The sequence below is a fragment of the Bombyx mandarina genome, chromosome 10 (genome assembly GCF_030267445.1).
Source record: "Bombyx mandarina strain Sakado chromosome 10, ASM3026744v2".
In the NCBI taxonomy this organism is placed as follows: domain Eukaryota; kingdom Metazoa; phylum Arthropoda; class Insecta; order Lepidoptera; family Bombycidae; genus Bombyx; species Bombyx mandarina.
The window spans coordinates 11,427,331-11,445,622 of record NC_143217.1 but is presented as its reverse complement, the minus strand read 5'-3'; the positions used below and the strand labels follow the sequence as shown (position 1 = coordinate 11,445,622).

General features: G+C 40.2%; 1 protein-coding gene and 1 long non-coding RNA gene across 2 annotated transcripts in view; one reads left to right on the top strand and one right to left on the bottom strand.

The window, feature by feature from the left end:
* LOC149502233 (uncharacterized) overlaps window positions 1–18,292 on the bottom strand; it is a 59,843-nt gene that overhangs the window by 26,004 nt on the left and 15,547 nt on the right. The window lies entirely within an intron of this gene.
* On the top strand, window positions 15,972–16,883 carry LOC149502234 (uncharacterized). The gene has a single exon (XM_089730427.1). The coding sequence runs from the start codon at window positions 16,114–16,116 to the stop codon at window positions 16,852–16,854; it is 741 nt and encodes a 246-aa protein (XP_089586553.1). The 5' UTR covers window positions 15,972–16,113; the 3' UTR covers window positions 16,855–16,883.

Genomic DNA, 18,292 nt, shown 5'->3' with positions numbered 1-18,292 from the left:
GTCTTATCCTTTAGGCCACGACGACGACAATGTCGGCTTTCGCGAGCCGTAGCCACAATTAAAATTACTTTTACCGTTTAGTTTTTCACGACATTATTTCCGACGTTTCGAATTACTGAATTAAAAATAAATCGCGAGATTAACCCGCAATGTGGTTTTTGATTTAATTTGTTTATATTCGGTAAATTTATCTACAATGTATTATGCTAGAGAATTGTGAACTACAGGCTTATACTAAAAGCATTGCCATTGTGCATAGGGGTCGCATATCAATTTCTCATAGCATAAGGTGACGTGTCTGATAATCTTACATCTAAATTTGTGCAATCTGCTGTTGCTATTGGCTAAGGTAACCACCCAAATGGGCTGAGATGGCCACTGTTAAGACATACGGACTGGCGACGCAGTCTAAGCATTTATTGCACCGTCGACGTCGCCCTAAACACGTCATTACGGATCCTTCCGATCCATTAACGGTGCTTTTAGGTACCACAAGCACCGGTCACCGTCCTGTTGGTACCTACCTGTGCGCACTCATAAGAGATACTACCATCAGTAATTACGCAAATTATAATTTTGCGGTTTGATTTTTATTGCACGATATTATTCCTTCACCGTGGAAGTCCATCGTGAACATACTACCAATCCGTTCATCTCAATCGAGGTTCGTGAACATTTGTTAAGTATGTATTTCATTAGAAAAATTGGTATCCGCCTGCGGGATTCGAATACCGGTGCATCGCTAGATACGCTAGATGCATTCGCACTGGCCACGACGACTTAATTTGCTCACCATCTGGGTTCTTGTTATCGGTATATGTATATATTTAAACGTATATAAGTTTGTATGCCAGTTTCTGGTACCAATAGGTAACACTGAATCCTATTTGGGGCCGGACGACTATGCGTGGTTTGTTCCCAGTTATTATTATTTATTGTCATAACAGCATGAATAATTTACGGCAGAAATATTCAATGGTTGTTCCAAGCGGTGTCGCTATTTTTATACCATCTTCATATTTATTTATTGGTGATGGACCATAATCTAACAAGCAACGAGAAGCAAATTATATTATGGCTTGGTAGTGTATCTTATATAATAATGGAAGAATAATAATTGTTTAATACCTTTCAACCACACGTTTTACGTTATTGAAATGCTTGCTGCACTTATGTAAGTATATTCTGAACGGAAGAGAAAGAAATTAAATTGCATCTAATAAGTATGAAGAAATGTCCGCTGTTTCTCCAGTGTGTTTCGCTTAGTCCGCATATACACAAATCACACCTAGTCGCCTCCCCTTCCACAATGTCAATCTTACCGGGTTTCAGCAAACCACGCACGTTCCACGTTCCTATCTTCTGAATTTTTCGGAGTTTGACAGGTAAGGCCGCAGAGCTTCCAGTAACATTATTTCCACGCGGAGCCTGGTCTCCTACTCCGACGTGGCCGGTAGCCCATTTCCCACCGCATGCCCCGGAAGCGATGCAGCGCCGGTCGCCAGGCGGTTCGCATGGCAATCGTGGTTCCATAATGTTTACTTCCATGACGATTTAAATGAGTGCAGTAGAATGGCCTCGAGCAGGGAGAGATGGCGCGACATCGTGAGACGCATCGAGTCTGCCCCTTCCAACACTACATGACGACCACGACCACTCTGTCAAGAGTGACACGACTGAGAAGAAGAAGAAGAATAAGTATGAATTTTCGTGTTTTTTTTGGTTTCGTATAGTTTTTCCGATGGACCTCAAATTTGGTATAGTAACCGTTTTTATTGTCTTCAGAGAAGGTTTTCCAAAATGAGTGACCATAAGGGTAAAGGTGAGTCCGTCCACATCTACCATCATCTGCAGTGAAGCAGTAATGCGTTTCGGTTTGAAAGGCGAGGCAGTCGTTGCACTGTTAAAAGTGAGACCTTACAACTCATGTCTCAAGGTGGGTGGCGACATGTACATTGTAGATGTCTATTGACTCCGGTAACCACTTAACATCAGGTGGGCCGTGAGATCGTCCACCTTCCATGCAATAAAAAAAATTTAAAAAGAAATACTTTGTAAGCTGCCCTGCCTGTTTCTGCCGTGAAGCAGTAATGCGTTTCGGTTTGAAGGGTGGGGCAGCCGTTGTAACTATACTGAGACCTTAGAACTTATATCTCAAGGTGGGTGGCGCATTTACGTTGTAGATGTCTATCGGCTCCGGTAACCACTTAACATCAGATGGGCTGTGAGATCGTCCACACATCTAAGCAATAAATTAAAAAAAATGCGAACGTGATCAGTGTGTGTGAATAGAGACTCCGTCATACATTGTTGGGTCCATCTGCCGAATGTCGCGTAACCGCATGTTCCGCTCTGTTTCGTGTTATATTACTGTTACTTGTCGTAGAATGTCTGATGTGGATTAATATGGATGCAGTTTGTGAGGTAAGTGTAGCGGCCGCAACTCTGTGGCTCTCGATACACGCCTAGTTTTTTCGTAAGTGTATACGGAAATTATTTGATTTCCTACTCTAAATATTCTTAACATTCGGTTCACGTGATTTTTTTTAGTCACTTTTTTTTTCTCCTACCTATGCTGATAGCCTTGAAAGGCTATATCAGCTTCTCCTTGACGTGTAAGTGAGCTCACGGGGCTCAAACCGGGTGTGTTGCTAACACTGGCTCAAACAAGAGTAGCGCTTCGCAGAATCTACCACCGGATCGGAAACGCGACCTACTGAGAATATCCGGCGAGAGACTCAGTGGGCTGTGTCTGTGGGTTATTGTTGTCACAATAACATAACATTGACATTTTCCCAGCGCCTTCGAAAGAGGCCAAACCACCGGATCGAAATAGCAAACCGCTAAAAAGATAACCAAATAACCACCCTAACTGGGTTGCCAGTCGCAACCGCCCTACGAGAATCTGAGGACCGGACGAGGTGGAAACAGCTCGCGAGATAGGCCACGGTCGAGTTTCAGGGACACGACCTTCAGTAATAAAGAAGAAAGCGAACGAAGAAGAAGAAAAAAGATCCGACGAGAAACTCAGCGGTCTAAACTCTATAGCTATAGGCTAAGTTCTACTGTGAAATGAAGCCGTCAGCGTAAAAGTGACCTAAGCTTACCATAGTTAGTATGCAGATAATGAGGTATGAATTTACATTTACATACTTCATAGCCAAAAATAATGCTAACAAAGCCATCTGTTATCTGTTAAACTATATGTGAAACTACGAATAAACCGTTTTTGCATCAAATTTTATTATGTTTTAAATAAATTGCAATGTATAAGCACGAATATGAAAAATTGTGGATTAGGCCACTTATACGCTGATGGCCGCTGATGACTAGCGCTGACGTTGTTACTGGCAGCATCCGACAGCACTAACAGAGAATCAGTTCCGTCTATAGGGATCTAGAGCTATCGGTGGCAATAGCTGCGTGAGCCGGATTAAGGTTGTAACTAGCGGTTGACACTATAAAGGGTATCATGTCCTGTCACTATCGCGGCATCATAAATTACTGATACGAGAACGCCCACCGTGCTGAAGATCTACATTCCTTGTGTACGTGTTTTGACGGCTAGTTGAAGAAAACGTGGCTATCTTTCAAATCAGTAGATCAGTAAGAAGATAACAAAATTTAAGCAGATTTTTTATAAAGACATCTTTTTTTCTTAGGTGTGCGGTCGATCTCACGGCTCACCTTGTATTAAATGGTCACCAGAGCCCATAGACATCTACAACGTAAACGCCGCCACCCACCTTGTATATGAGGTCTAAGATTTCAATTACAGTAAGAAAAAAAGTGAACTTTATTACCTAAGACAATGATTAAGTATTTTCTTTTTCCCTGAATCAGACAGATATATGACGTTAGCGATTCTAAATATCGAAATACTTAAAACAATTAGTAAGTGTTTTGAATCAATTTATCGGTTGCCCCATTGTTGCCGTCAAACTACTAAAAATGAATTTCTAAATGCAACGTTACGTAATAAACTTTTATTACCCAGTGTTGCATTCAGAAAATCGTTTTTGAAATAAAATGTACTTATGTTATCTGGTAAATTAGTCTCGTTCGATAAAAAAATAACTGTTCCGTGTTTCTGTGTATTTAAAAGGTTGAGTACGTACGCACCTTAGTTACTGTCATAAATAAATATTGCTGTAAACGGGCATAATGGATAAAGCTGTAACTTCGATATTGAATTCATTTATGTAGTTCTTATAAATTAAGGTATGAATACATTGAACATTCTTGGTATTTTAGTCTTTCGTGTCATGAGTTCTGTTGGAAATAATGCATATTCTTATTATATAAAACGAATATTTGTTTTTGTTTCTTCGCTATTTTTTTTTGTTCAAAGCGAGTCTTTTTGGACGGTATCTGGAATAGAAGTACCACTATGTTTTTTTTTCTATCTATGGTGATAGCTTTAAGAGGCTATATCAGCGTTATACTAGCGAGTAGATGAGCTCACGGGGCTCAAACCGGAGGTGTTGTTATCACTGGTCCTAGCAAGAGCAGTGCTTCGCAAAATTTACCATCGGGTCGGAAACGCGACCCACTGAGAAGATCCAGCGAGAAACTCAGTGAACAGTGTTCTCCTGAAGCATTATGTGCGTATGCTGTTTCAATACGAGCATGTATTACATAAATACAAGTTATATTTAGCTTTCTACAAAGAAGCGCGAGTGGAGTTTTCTAGTATCGAATACATTAATTCTAAGTTTAATTATATTTTTAATTTCCAAAACTATTTTTGCAACAGTCATAAACGAAGCGAACAAGGACCGAATCGTTCAATTCCCGCAATGTCATTCATACCCATTAAGACGTGATCGAGGAACATTAACAACAACAAAAATAACCGAAGCCAATTTTCCAATTAAACACAAACTCATTGAGAGTTCAATTAAACGACATCTAATTACGCGATAAAGGTCTCTCCTATTCGAGAGAGAGAGGAAAAAAAAGTATAATTACCGTACACGTCGCCATTTACAGCATCGTCCGTTCATTAAAGGCACGAACGCCACATTTTTGTACTGAGACTCGCGAATGCCGGGCCGGCAAAAACATCATCAGCTCTAAAAATAATTCTCGCACACAGACCTGTCCAAGTTAAGGCCGCCTTTGGCACCGAAACGCTTGTACGCCGGTGCGCGTGTGGAGGTTAGAGCTGTTCAAGTGCGCGATAAAACGCGGCTATGTGTGCGTTGCGTCAGCATTCGACACGACCGAATGAGGTTATTAACCGCGCCTGTGTGTTTTCGTGAGAGGGTTAAGTTTTATTCCTTTTGATAATTCGATTCATTCTCCGTCGCCGAGGGTCACCGAATACAGCTCTATAAAGACGTCGCCCCGACGTGGGAACACGGCCGCGGTTATTATTTATGAATCTACGTATCCTAATCTCCGATGCGGACGGGCGGATCATTGATTCTGTTTTGTTTTGTACTTTGTTCGCGTAACTACTGGTGGTAGGACCTCTGGTGAGTCCGCACGGGTAGGTACCACCACCCCGCCTATTTCTGCCGTGCAGCAGTAATGCGTTTCGGTTTCAAGGTTGGGGCAGCCGTTGTAACTATACTGAGACCTTAGGACTTATATCTCAAGGTGGGTGGCGCATTTACGTTGTAGATGTCTATGGGCTCCAGTAACCACTTAACACCAGGTGGGATGTGAGCTCGTCCACCCATATAAGCAACAAAAAAATTAGTTCGAACAAATTAACGTACTACATTTTTTTTTCAAACCTAAGATAAAATATTCACGAATTACTCTCGCACCTTTACCCATATTTGATGCGTCAGCAGCGTACAATTCGTGCAATTTCCATATTAATTTTCAATTAATTTGAAATTGTTATGCAACGTAAAGTTTTTCGATATAGCTAATAAGATGACCTTACCCCGCATTTTAAAGTACAAAGCTAATTTAAGAAAAATATTAACAAAGGATATTCAACTACTGCGACTAAATACATCGACTATATCCATTTGTTAAGACTACACAGACACCACCTGTTATAGCTTGGATTGAATCCTTGAAGAGGCAACAACGACTGTAACAAGTCTGGTCACAATCGAAACGATCACATAGAAGACAAAGATCCAAGGGACGTTCGTTTTAGATTTTATGTTTTATTTATTTAGTGCTTAGTTGGGTGGACGAGTTCACGGCCCATCTGATGTTAAATGGTTACCGGAGGCCATGGACATCTACAACGTAAATTTTGCCACCCACCTTGAGATATAAATTCTAAATTCTTAGTATACCTAGTTACAACGGCTGCCCCACCTTTCAAATCGAAACAGATTACTGCTTCACGTCAGAAATAGGCAGGGTGGTGGTGCCTACTCATGCGGACTCACCAGAGGTCTTCCCACCAGTAACTCCATACCGAAGATAGGATGCAGTGGATAATAAAAACAATACCATATGATCACAGGCTGTGAATTCATTATACCTGATTCCGTCCCCTATAATTGCTCCTGTTTTTGACGCAAAAATCTAATGCGGTTTTATTATTGTAAGAATATCTATATTGCAATTGAGGTTATAATCTAAATTAAAATCGGCATTTATATAGTGAGGTCTATGGGCTCCTGTGACGACTTGACATACGCGTAATTCTACACTTTTACGTCGGTAAATGTTACCGAGTAACCGTGCAACAATTGATTGACCTTTTATGATCAATGATATGGAACGTTTGGAAATATGAGTCTCCGTATACGACTCGTATACATTATCTAGATAAAGCCTGCTAGATAATACCTGAAATGCCTCAACCTTCAATCTAAAACAGATTACTGCTTCGCGACTAGACTGGACTCACAAGACACTTTACTAGTAGGAATTACGCAAATTATAAGTTTAGTGGGTTGCATTTTTATTACACGAAAACGAAACACGTACTTAACACATGAAAAAAAAACATTTCATGTGTTAAGTACGTGTTTCGTTACAAAAATTGTATATGCCTGCGGTATTCTAACGCCGGTACATTGAGCGATCAATACGAATTCACCGTGTGTCATATCTTTTAGGCCACGACGACTTCGAATAGATCTGTTGAACAGGTACGTAAGTATCTTACGGTAGCGTCAGAACGCTACTTCCACAAAACGGCGCGACAAGGTAACCCTCTTATCGTGGCCGCTGCTAATTACTTATCCGACATAGGCGACAGGGTAACGCAACGCCGCCGTCACCTGAACCTTGTCTTATCGGATCCCCCGGATCCGCTCTTGGTATTTTAAAGCCCTTTCACCGTCCTCGTCAAACTCGTCGATTACGACAAAGAGATCGACGAGCGAACTAACCCATAGACACATCCCACTGAATTTGGCACCGAATCTTCCCAGTGGGTCGCAATTCCGATCCGGTGGCAGATTCCGCGAAACTCGGCTCTTGTTAGGGCTAGTGTTAGCAAATTCTCTCAGGTTGAGCCCGTGAGCTCACCTACCCGTCCGGGCATAGCTGGAATAGCCCCTTAGGCTACCAGCGATTCGATAGGGAAAAAAGAATTAGATCTGATCCTAGGTCCGTACGCTATCTTCTTTTGGCAGGCAATAAAAAAGTTCCAAATTCTGGTCGCCGGTCACATCTATGTTGCCCGAACTCAAACCGCATCGGCATACTCGAATTACACTGAACGAGGATTATATCAACGTAGGTATTGTATATCGAACATTATAATACAACTTACGAACAAATTTTCAAAATTAATAAGAGAGATCGGCCAAAAACCTGCAAAGCAAAGCATACTGAGAATGAAAAACATATCCTTTTTTCTAGATTTTTTTCTAGAATTACAGAGGTCGTCGAGGAGAGAATTTGCTAACACTAGCCCTAACAAGAGCAGTTCTTCGTTGAATGTGTACCACCGGATCTGAATCGCGACCCACTGAGAAGATCTGTTGAGAAGTTGTTTATCAGGGACATCACTCCTCGTTAGCAACGAGCTTAAGTAAAGTTAATTACAGCTTAAAAAAAAAAAAAAAAAATCATTTAATACAGACCATCTTAAGTCCATATATTATGTTATAAGTAGAGTAATACTTACTAGAGGTCCCGCAGTAGTCGAAATTCGACTATAATTAATTGGAATTGTAAGTTTGTACACTATTATGATTGTATCTACTTCTATAATCACATCTGTACTTCTATAATCACAATTTTTGCCAAAGCTACACTATAATATTTTTTAATAACAAACAATATTTAATGAAAGGATGAAAGGCGATTGCATGCAGCAGAGATGCGAATGTTGCGATGGATGTGTGGAGTAACGAGAATGGATAGAATACGGAATGAATATGTTAGAGGAAGTTTGAAAGTGGCACCTGTGACAGAGAAGCTGAGGAGTGCGCGTTTAGGATGGTATGGACATGTGATGAGACGAAATGAAAATGAGGTTGGTAAGAGAGTGTTAACTATGAATGTGGAAGGATATAGAGGAAGAGGTAGACCTAAGAAGAAATGGATAGATTGTGTGAAAGACGATATGGGTAAGAGGGGAGTGAGCGAAGAAATGGTATATGATAGAAGAGTATGGAAGGAGAAAACATGTTGCGCCGACCCGAGGTGACTGGGAGAAGGGCAGGATAATGATGATGAATGAAACCATATTTAATCTATTCTCAATTTGACCACAGACGCCAAGAACAAAAGTTTGACAATAAAAGTATGCATGCGTGTGTGCGTCAAATACATTGTATGTAGTGTGTGTAATTTTTTCTTTATTGATTTAACGTATCTTTTATGCATTATTTAAAAAAAATATTATTATTGTGCACTTCTTCTCTATATTTTCTATAAGTGTGGAAAATATCATACTCCTCCGTCCGCGCAATTTTCGTAAAAAGGAATACAAAGTTTTTGCTTCACGTATTAATATATAGATAACTATGCTAGTAAAATTAAAATTAAAATCTGCGTTGCTTTGAGGCAGGCACCAGGTACATGTATATGAACCCAGTGTCTCAAAACAGCACATTCGGGTTTATTACCTATAATCACAAGCCTGCCGCACGGTGTCCGGCTTGACGATTTCGTTGACTAATAAAAAGCATCGCACGGAGATGTGACGAAACTCTCACGTACATTAAAACTTGTTTAGCATCGAGAAGCCTTAAGTCCGAACGGAGTAGGTACACGTCGAATTGTCTAATTTCTTCGAAGCAGCGTTGTCGGCGCGACGTGTGCGCACCTCGTTAACGACCCGCCGGAATCCTGCTCCGGTCCACTAACAACCGGTCGACCGCCCCCGGGCAAAACAGCACAACGCCAACTATCCACCAAATACAAAATGAAACTATTTCTACGATTTAATCTCGTGTATTTTATTAATCATGTTATATTAATTAATTAGTCAACCGTGACCACGAAAACGGTCGAAACGTAAACGTGCTAAGATGATCATGATGATAATAAAAAAAAGATGTGTGGTGTCGCGGGACACCGCATAGGAACGAAGTTCCTTGTTATAAAATATTAATTTTAAGTTCTATTCGAGATATAAAGAATATCATTATTCGGGTATTTACAAAGTTATCAACTTTATTTTATTCACAATGATTTATAAAAAAACAAACGTGTGGCACTCGGAAACTGCCGCGGTAAAGCTATTGCATAGCATTTTTTATCAACTTATGCAATTATAATTAGACAATGATAATTTAATATTAAAACAATAATAGAACAAGACCACGCTATATTAAACATTAATAAAAGCAAAACCTTAACTGTCTCCTTCACACGCATAAGCTAGACCGCGCGAGAGAGAGATGGGCAGACTTTTCATGATGCGCATGCAGTGTGACGTCACGCCACGCGCTTATTCACAAACACTACACAAGCGCAACGTGTGAATGTGTTGTACGCGAGCTACATGGTAGGCGGAGTGAAGGTTGTAAGGTTTTTTTCGTTACGGAATTTCATGACTCGGTCGCCGCGCTCAAGGCCCGCGATAAAATCTATGCAATAGCTTAAAAATATATAATAAAAAAATATGTTATTTTTAGTACGTAATTACAAAGTTAAGTCGTACACTGTGTGCATTACTAATAAAAATTTAACGTTACGGACGCTTTTTCCCGGTTACCCCTCCGCATCGTCCCATAAGGAGCTTCGTACCAAAAAGCGAGGATAATACAATCAATAACAAAATTCTTGTATGCTTACAGCTAACGAATTCCTTGTCGGCTACCATACAAATCTTAAGTGGCTTCGGACATAAACCTCTGTTGTTTGTGACCAGAGCAAGCGCGTGGTGATTTATTGAACGATTCCTGTAACTGCATAATCTCATTAATGACGGATCATGACATTTGAAATCATTACTAACAGGCAGTAGCTTAGTAATGACTTTTCGCTAAATATTTTGTAGGTTTTAAAACGATTTCTACGAAGTTATTTGCTTTATGGATTTGTCAGTGTCTGCTTAGGTATGTAGATATTTAAGGTATCACTAAATTTTAATTGCAATTAAATAATAAACGTTTTCTAAATTAAGCTTAATTTTTTTCAAGCGCAACGTTTTTTGGCGGTGTGTGTTATGGGCCTGCACGGATGAGTACTATCATCGCCTAGCCTGTTACTGTCGTGATGCAGTCATTATTACAGTTCCCGGTCACCGTCCCCGCCGAACCCATCGGTCGCGATGAAGGGCTCGGCGAGTAAATTAGCCCCCAGACACAGGCCACTAAGTTTCTCGCCGGATCTTCTCAGTGGGTCGCGTTTCCGACCTGATGGTAGATACTCTTGCTAGGGCCAGTGTTAGCAACACTTCCGGTTCAAGTCCCGAGAACTCATCTACACGCTAGGATAATGCTGATATAGCCTCTCAAGGCTATCATCATAGGTAGGAAAAAAATTACAGCTTCAATTCAATCTCGTGTCTTTTTGGCTGAAGGTTTTCGCGCTGTGGTGTATGTGACTTTGTTAACCACTAAAACCCAGGTAGACAGCTAAAAGTTCGTAAAACTATCTACATATTACAATAAAAAACACAATTTTTATTTACGCCTTTTTGTGTGTTTGTTTGTTCAGGATAATCTTCGAAACATCTTAACCGATTCTTATTGCAAAGCAACTAATTCTTTTGGGTGTAATAAGAACTTTTTGCTAAAATAAAAAAAAAGATTGTACGTGATTATTGAAATGAAGCAACTTACGATTTATTTGCGTTCTGAAGAAGTTGATTAAATTGCGGTCTCTTCCAGTATTATTACCACACAATATTTCTTTGTCATATATAAAGAGAAACATTAATAAATACATTACAATTAAAAAAAAGCACAACGCAAACATTACTTTATAGATTTTATAAAATATGTCGTTCGTGGTGATCACGAAAACTGTAAATTTATTTCATTTAATTTATTTAATTTTCTTATTTAATTAAATTTATTTAATTTTCTTATTTAATTAAATTTAATAATTAATTAATTATTCGTATCCCCGAAAAAATGCCAAAAAAAAAACAACGCGAAATTAAACTGCAAAAGTAGTTTTAATTGTAAAACTTAAAAAATTTGGGTTATCCTGTTTCCTGTTTCAAAACTACTACGCGTATGTGTACAATCGTATTTAGCCACAGATCGATGTGTGGAGGACAATTTACAAATACTTGTCAATATATACTCGCTAGAATGTGTCGGGACCTGTTTCCCAGAGAAACTTTATATCGGCCGTCTGGTAAACTGAACTTATCTAATTAAAATTAACTATATTTCTGTATGAGAACTATGCTTCAAATCAAAACCAACTTTTTATTTATTTGCTTTCTTATGCGTACAATTTTAAAATATAAACAGCAATTAAAAAGGTTCTTATTTATCATTTTTTTTACAAAGAAGAGTAGGTACGATTATTTTTCGTCATCAATCTTTTACAAGTGAATGCTTTTTAACTTTTTTTCTACCTATGCTGATGGCCTTGAGCGGCTATTTCAGCTTCTACTTGACGTGTAGGTGAGCTAACGGGGCTCCAACCGGGGGTGTTGCTAACACTGGCCCTAGCCAGAGCAGCGCTTCGCAGAATCTACCACCGGAACGGAAACGCGACCCAGTGAGAAGATCCGGCGAGAAACTCAGTGGGCTGTGTCTATGGGCTAATTCACTCGAGCCCTTCGTCGCCAGCGACGAGTTCGGCGAGGACGGTGACCGATGCTTGAGGTACCTAAAAGCACCGTTAATGGATCGGGAGGATCCGTAATGACGTGTTTAGGGCGACGTCGACTTTTTACCATTCGGTCTACAGGATCGGGTATGACCGCTTTTTAATGGCAATACGCCGACTATACTCTCAAACCTACAGCAACCCTTTTTTTTATTGCTTAGATGGGTGGACGAGCTCACAGCCCACCTGGTGTTAAGTGGAGTCCATAGACATCCACAACGTAAATGCGCCACCCACCTTGAGATATAAGTTCTAAGGTCTCACGTATAGTTACAACGACTGCCCCACCCTTCAAACCATACATTCCATACATTCATTCCATCCGTAGTATTTCATCCAGTAACCGTACTCGTCGAACTCGACAAAGAGTTCGCCGTGCAACCTAACCCATGAATCAGCCCGCTGAGTTTCTCGCCGGATCTTCTCAGCGGGTCTTATTCCGATCCGGTAGTAGATTCATTCGCGAAGCAGCTGCTCTTGAGCTGTTAGGTCTCCTTCGGAGGCGCTCGGGTAGCTGTTAGCAAATCCCACCTCTCCTGGCTGAGCCTTTGCTCGCCCACCTGTCCTGGTGAAACTGGAAAGGCAGCCGGGCCACCAGTAATTCTTCAATCATAAAAAAAAAAAAAAGTATTTCAACAGCTGTGTACTTTTTTTCCTAGCCAAAAAACTCCCAAGAACTCCCTAGTTCTCCTCTTGAGTGCTATTAATATTACGTCCCGTCAATTTCTACCACGAAGCAAGTTGCGGCTTAAAAATGATATGGCAGCTCTTACATTGTAATTCGGAGCTCAATCTTATATCCCAGAGGGGCTCGACGAGATTCATTCCGATTATGTGACTAAAATTGAAGTTATACTAAACATAAATTAGGTACTACGTTATTCAATTTTTGCGAGTCATAGACGCAATTAAAACTACTTTTACCGTTTTTAATTCGAAGCTTCGACTACTTTACAGTTTTCGTGGTAAAAGACGACCGATCAGCCACAAAGGTAGTTGTAATGAAATGAAATAGTTCCGATCTCGACTAATTAAATAATCTCTATATATAAAAATGAATTGCTGTTCGTTAGTCTCGCTAAAACTCGAGAACGGCTGAACTGATTTGGCTAATTTTGGTCTTGAATTATTTGTGGAAGTCCAGAAAAGGTTTAAAATGTAGATAAATATTAAAATGCTCGGAATTAAATAAAAATAACAATTTTGTTTTTCCTTTGATGTGTCCCCCGTCGATCTTTTATTTATCGATTGAGGCACTACGAAGTCTGCCGGGGTCAGCTAGTGATACATAATTAAATACTACAATATTAGTAACACTTACGATGCATATAATTTTTACACAGCAATTCTAAATGCATCCAGGATGTAATAATTTTAGAAGCCAGAAGTGAATGAAGTATTGTTAAAAAAATATGTAAAGGGATCTTAATTAAACAGCCTTTAACAATAAGATTAATTTTACACTCAGATCTGATACTGTAAGTGCGATTTTATGACAAGTAAAATGAAACTCAAGGAATCAAAGAGTAAAACAGAATGGACTCACAAATTACATTGTCAAACCGACAGACCTTCCGTACGCGACCGCGTCACAAAATGTAAGACCGCGATGAACCTTTTGCGTACTGCCTTTTGTAGGCAGCAACAACCTACCTGTATATAAAAATTATCAAAAAAGATACAGATAGTGATAGACGACACCTATTCTGACTTTCTAGGAGATATTGTGTACGTGACTATGAAAGTCCTGTCAGCATCGGTTCAATAAGATTTCGAACATTGATCTGAACAAGCGAACAGAAAAGAAAAGGAAAAACACGAGCTTTGGTAAATTCCAAATGACCAATGTTTTTCTTTTATTTCACGCAACCACGGACGATGGAATAGACGTGATTTTCAGATATGGACGATTTTATGCAAGTAGAGCTATTAGACTTTGATTTATCAAGGAAAAGATATAGTATTTTGAGCTAGTTATACGCGCTGTATTGTAAGTCTGCACGAACGATATCTGCCCGTTTCTGTCGCGAAGCAATCGCACGTTCCAGTTTGAGTGGTGGGGCAAACTTTACAAAAGCATTCGGGTTTGTGTCCATATGAGGTGTCTGCATTTCTTCTTCTTCTGACCCAGCGGTGTAGCCCTTAACACCAGCAGCATCGCATGATCGCCTCGACGACCAGTCCTCAGAATGGCGCTGCAAGTGTGGTTGTACTCTGCCCAAGTTCTGACCCCGGGCGGATGAGAGAATACAAGTCTTTTGGTGGGTAGGGCACTAAATTATCCTTGGACCCTCGGTCTGCTCATAACATCTGCAGACTGTCAAGTCCCACATACCGCGCGTTGATTCCGGTAAGAAACCCACACGGGGCGAGGGGCCAGCTTTTTATTAAATAAGTAAAATTAAAGCGGACCATATCGAAGCCCGGACATCTTCACAGCGGTACGTAATTGAGCTTTCTATACATTTCATCCGGTGGTAGATTGTGCGAAGCACTGCTTTTGCTAGGGCCAGCGTTAGCAACACTTCCGGTTTGAGCCCCGTGAGCTCACCTACACGTTAGGGTGAAGCTGAAATAGCCTCCCATGACTATCAGCATAGGTAGGGGAAAAAAATACATTTCAAAAGAGATTTTCTCCGGAGCACCTCGACTCCGGAGTCGACGCCGAATTAGAAATAGCTATCTGGACATTTTAATTCGACGAGAATGAAAACGATTAAACAAATAGTAGCGAGAATTGAATTTCTTTAAAGATATTTTTCCCGCGCGTTCTTCGATCCGGCGGTGCGTAGACAATGGCGGTGTAATTGTCCACGCCGCCACATGGCCGACATATGGTGACGTAATGGCTAATTTCACCGTTTACGGACGAAATAATGGCCTATTGCTGCGACAATGGTGAACCGCTTGACGGATTCGCGAGTGTGAATCCAGCGCGGCTGCATTGTTTCTATTTGTTAACTTTTTAGGATTATTCACAAATAATGAGGTCATTGCTATTGTTCTCGTGGGGCTTATGGACTAATTGTAACACTTTTTGTTGTTGTTATAATTTACCAAAATTAAATTGAATTATTATTTTAATCTGAAACATCTGTGCATCTGTTATAAAATCTAAATGCCGCGGAAATTGCGTAAATAAATACGTGATATGTGACACGTTAGTATTGTTTCCTGTAACTACTTGAAATAAGGTCTAAAATCGTCTGTCCATGGACAGCAAAAACGGGTTTTGTTATATTTAATTCAATTTGAAAGCAATGAAAATTTCGCCTCACCTTAATACGTTCTTAGTACCAATAAAATCTTTCTTGTTTCATTGTGAAGGAGGACATTGTCTGAATTCTAACTGTCTAGCCGAAAACTTCATTCTCGATACGCAACAATGAATTGTACGATGCCCCTACTACATCTTTCCACACAAACTTATCCGGACCTAACAAATAACAAGAAGAAACAGGCTCAAATAACAAGTAGATATAATCAGGTATATGTCTCAGAAGTCGAATCCAACATCTCTAGAAATCACTTCTATACGGATTCATAGTAGGTACGGGAGTTATTTGGTTTTACTTTTTTTGAAAACCCTTATCAGTTGAATATAAAATTTTGAATGATTATTTAAAGAAGGTTTATCCTAATAATTATCGTATGCATACTATGTAGCATGCTGTCAAATACTACACGCGGCGAGGAACACCTGTTTATGCCTGCTTTCTTGATCTGTCCAAGGCGTTTGATTTGGTTTCCTATGACCTCTTGTGGAAAAAGTTGGAAAATATTAAACTACCCACGGAAATAAATAACATTCTAAAGTTTTGGTATGGGAACCAGATCAACAATGTGCGATGGGCTGGGGCTTTGTCTCTTCCGTATAGGTTGGAGTGCGGGGTGAGACAAGGCGGGTTGAGTTCGCCTACGCTCTTCAACCTGTATATGAATGAGCTGATCGGCGAGCTCAGTAGGACCAGGATTGGTTGTTTCATAGACGGGGTGTCCGTAAACAACATCAGCTACGCAGACGATATGGTGCTGCTGAGCGCGTCTATCTGTGGCCTAAGGCAACTTGTTTCTTTGTGTGAGGGATACGCCAAATCACACGGTTTGGTGTACAACTGTAAAAAGTCGGAGATCATGGTCTTTGAGACCAGGGGTGGGACGCATGATAAAATACCTCCCGTAATACTCAACGGAACGCCATTGACAAGAGTTTATAAATTTAAATATCTCGGCCATGTGTTGACCCCTGATCTCAAAGATGATGAAGATATTGAACGAGAGCGGAGAGCGTTGTCGGTTAGAGCAAACATGATAGCTCGCAGGTTTGCACGGTGTTCACTTAAAGTCAAGGTCACCCTCTTTAGGGCCTACTGTACTAACTTTTACACGTGCAGCTTGTGGGCTGGATATACTCAAAGATCGTACAATGCTCTCCGTGTTCAATACAATAACGCGTTTAGGGTGCTGGTGGTGCTGCCCCGCTTTTGTAGCGCATCAGGGATGTTTGCAGACGCGCACATAGATTGTTTTTACGCTACCATGCGTAAGAGGTGTGCATCTCTGGTAAACAGAGTGAGGGCCAGCTCCAACAGTATCCTGAGCATGATCGCAAGCAGGCTGGACTGTATATACATGGGTCGCTGTGGTGCCATCTCCCATGGGATGTTACCACAGTAATTCATTGTGATCTAAATATAACTAATAACATAGGTCAAGTTTTATTAACAATTTATATGAGTCATGGATACTTGAAATAAAAACATTATTATTATTATTATTATTATGTACTACCATAGTTACATTAGAAACGATTTAAGTTGAAAACATGGATATCCGACCTTCCGTTACTGTGATGTTTAAGCTGATTAAACTGAATACTGACCGTATTCCTAGAAATGTATGTATTTTGGGTGAGAATTTCAACAGTGCTAGTAGACATAATTAGAGGCAGAAACAGATGGAGAAAGATCGTGCGAGAGAAAGCGATACAGAAGTCGTAAGGAGGAGAGAACGTTTTAGATCTAAATTTAAAATAAAAAAACACCATTCTGCTTATACCTGTCGCGCTGTAGTCCCGGTACCGAGAGGGGGGAGGGTGTTTGCTGCTGTACCTGCTGCGGCAGTGCATCTAGAGCAGCTAATGTATGACATGTGCCGCTACATACCTATCCATGAAGTAAATTGCAAGTAAAAAAAATTTAAAGTGAATGAATGTGATTGATAATAAAAGGAAATGTGATAAATGATAAAGCGGTTGTTAAAAATGCAGGTAATGGGAAACGAATAACAAAACAATCTAATGGGGATCTTAATTTAATTACACCTATTATTAAATAGCCATATTTGTGAAATACTAATGATTTCTTTTTATATCATTCAATTTGTTTTAATGATGAAATGGATAATCGTTTTACACTCATTGGCTCTTCAGTTTACCCCCGAATGACGTCACACCTAATGAGATGGCGTTCAACCCGGATCAAAAGCTGTCGTGTTCCATTTCGGTTGAGATTTTTGTTTTATTGCCATCGAAATCAGACGACACGGTTAAGTCTCGTCCTGAAGTCCTCTTTTGAAGAACGACATGCTCAAAGAACATCTTGGAAACTGCGTTCTATGGTTGGATTATAAATGACAAAAATGAGGCAGAATTTGGCAAATTGCTTAGAATTACGTTAGTCTTTAGTTTGTACAGAGTGTGTAAATCTGCGTAAGGTGGGCCGACGACCTGCTAAAAGTCACTGGAAACCGTCGTTTTGAAGTTGTCGTGGCCTAAGGAATAATAGGACGTCGGGTGCATTCGTATGTAATGATGCATCGGTGTTCGAATCCAGCAGGCGGGTACCAATTTTTCCAATGAAATATGCACTTATCAAATGTTCACAATTGACTTCCACGGTAAAGGAATAACATCGTGTACCCGCAATTAAACCCGCAAAATTATAATTTGCGTAATTACTGGTGGTAGGACCTCTTGGGAGTCCGCACGGGTAAGTACCACCGCCCTGTCTATTTCGGCCGTGAAGCGTTTCGGTTTGAAGGGTGGGGCAGCCATTGTAACTATACTGAGACCTTAGAACTTATATCTCAAGATGGGTGGCACATTTACATTGTA